This window comes from Nansenia antarctica (assembly GCF_963989245.1).
Source record: "Nansenia antarctica genome assembly, chromosome: 7".
NCBI lineage: Eukaryota > Metazoa > Chordata > Actinopteri > Argentiniformes > Microstomatidae > Nansenia > Nansenia antarctica.
Window position 1 is genome coordinate 30,043,875 of NC_137677.1, and position 2,500 is coordinate 30,046,374.

The 2,500-nt window shown below is 49.9% G+C and overlaps 1 protein-coding gene across 1 annotated transcript in view; it reads left to right on the plus strand.

Annotated features, from left to right (window-relative positions):
* Positions 1–2,192: 2,192 nt before the first annotated feature.
* tlx2 (T cell leukemia homeobox 2) overlaps positions 2,193–2,500 on the plus strand; it is a gene marked incomplete at both ends in the record, with an annotated part of 23,803 nt that continues 23,495 nt past the window's right edge. Inside the window, 1 exon segment of the mRNA XM_080536656.1 lies at positions 2,193–2,500. This exon segment is cut by the window's right edge and continues 206 nt beyond it. Within this exon segment, the coding sequence (XP_080392782.1) occupies positions 2,193–2,500 (308 nt within the window).

Here is a 2,500-nt window from a genome sequence, read left to right on the forward strand (position 1 = left end):
GCATATTGACAACACATCGCCCCAGATTACCGTTAACGCCCGTCCTCCTAACACGAGGCCGCCCAGGTAGTGTGAGTGTAGTTTTATTATTATTATTATTATTATTATTATTATTATTATTATTATTATTATTATAGAATTATATTTATGTTTCATATGTAACCTGCTAAACGCCTCGGACACATATTTCGTTCCCTCCTTCTCCGTTTTTATTCGATCACATTTAAAAACAAACACATCTTGTACACCTCGTCCCCCACCCAGGGGTAAGACCCCCCCGTCCCCCACCCAGCCACCGTCCGTTATTGATAAAGCTTTGAATTCTCACAATTGATTTTTATGCTTCCCTCTAGCCAGCTCGTGCAGTGGAGAGATATCTTTATTCGCAGGGAAGCTGAAATAAGTGCGTAATAAAACGATGATATATTAAATTCGTTTTCCCCGTGTTGGGCGTTTATTATGAGTCATTTTTCATTTTTATTGAATTGAGGCCGAGCAGACCCGTCCTCGCGCTGCGGGCAGGGAGGTTAAATAATTCGTACCAACAGAGCGTTTTGCATGACCGAGGGCCACGAGAGATCCCGGTCCTCCTATGGACCTGATGGCGTAGAAGCTGCAATATATCCGCGCGGTGTAATATCTACCTGACGTTATTAAAGCCGCCGTGTTTCTGTCGCGAGTGTGAGTTTTGCTGCCGTGTGATTTCATTTAATCCGCAGACAAAGTGTTGATCATTGACACACACACACACACACACACACACACACACACACACACACATACACACACACACACGCACACGCGCACACACACACACACACACACACACACACACACACACACACACGCACACACACACACACACACACACACACACACACACACACACACACACACACACACACACATACACACACACACACACACACACACACACACGCACACGCGCACACACGCACACAGGCACACATCCTGCACCATGTAGGGTAATGTAGGGTAACACCGCGGTGTCTTGGTAATAAGCAGGATTGTCTGTAAATGATTCATCTGCATGCTAGATTAGTTTCTTCCTGGGTCATATTTATTATATTTTTTCTGCCTCTTCGAAATTAATTAACAGGATATCAAACCAACAATCTTACACATGACGCGTAACAGCACATTTACACAACGCAATCAGGCTAGAATAATCTGCTCCCTATCGATAACAGCTATATCCTACTAATTCATTTGACAGACAATCGTTTCATATATGTTTTATAGCGCTAAACTGTTAGAGTTGATGATTGGTGATTAAACTCGGTTTTGACAATAAACGGAAAAATGTTTCACTGATACATACTGACGCGTGCGCGTCACACCAGCCAATAAAACGGCTTCTCTAAGACCCGGAGAGGCGCGAGGGAGCGAGGGAGGGAGGGAGGGAGGGAGGGCCAATGGACGGCAGGACTGAGAGGTTTAGGCAGGAGGAGTGTCTCACCTGCTCCAAATCTCTGCTTTGTCCGATTCATCTTCATGTGCAGCTCTGTTTCATCAGGCAGCAGCTTTCTGCTCCACTCATCCCGCGGCCGGTGACACGGCGAGGCTCGCGCTGCCCTGCGTCGCTTTTTGGGGGGGGACGTGTGAGATGAGAATGGCGGAGTGGAGCGCGAGCGCACGGGAAACAACCCACTGGTTAACTGTTCGTCTGTAAGTCGTTTTTTGTCTGTAAGTTGTCTTGTGTGTCTATAGTACCCCCCCGTCTGCTCAGCTGAGACCCCTGAGGCGGACCAGGAGAGGACATGCTGGGTGGGTGTTTACGCTGCTGCCGCCACAAGGATTACTGAGAACAAGATCATCATCATCATCTTAGACAACTTCCTGTTGTGTTTTTGGACAAATAATGGAAACAACTCCTGGGCCGCTGTCGGTCACGGACGGTAAGAGGGAGAATCTCTAACCGAGGAGAACCTCGTCCCAGAAGAAGAAGAAGAAGAAGAAGGGCTTCATCCTGATCCAGGGGGAACAACCAGGCCTGATATTGTCTGTTACTGTGTCCCACTTCCCACCGTCTGTTACTGTGTCCCACTTCCCACCGTCTGTTACTGTGTCCCACGTCCCACCGTCTGTTACTGTGTCCCACTTCCCACCGTCAACAGGCCGTTCATATCACACTTGTGCGCCGTCGCGCGAGGCGGGTTGACGCGGACCTGATGGAGCACACCGGGATAGACGAGGTGAGCCAGACCCACCAGCAGCACGAGCCCATCAGCTTCGGGATCGACCAGATCTTGAACAGCAGCGACCAATCACCGGGCAGCTGCATGCTCCCCAACCGGACCGGCGGCGGGGGCGACACGGATTACAGCAGCACGCTCGCGCCCAACGTCTACAGCAACGGCTACGGGGGGGTATACAACCCCGCGTGCTCTATGGCGGCCGGGCTCGCGGGCTCCTACAACGTCAACATGAACATGAACGTGAGCATGAACATGAACGTGAACGTCAACTCCCCCGCCGT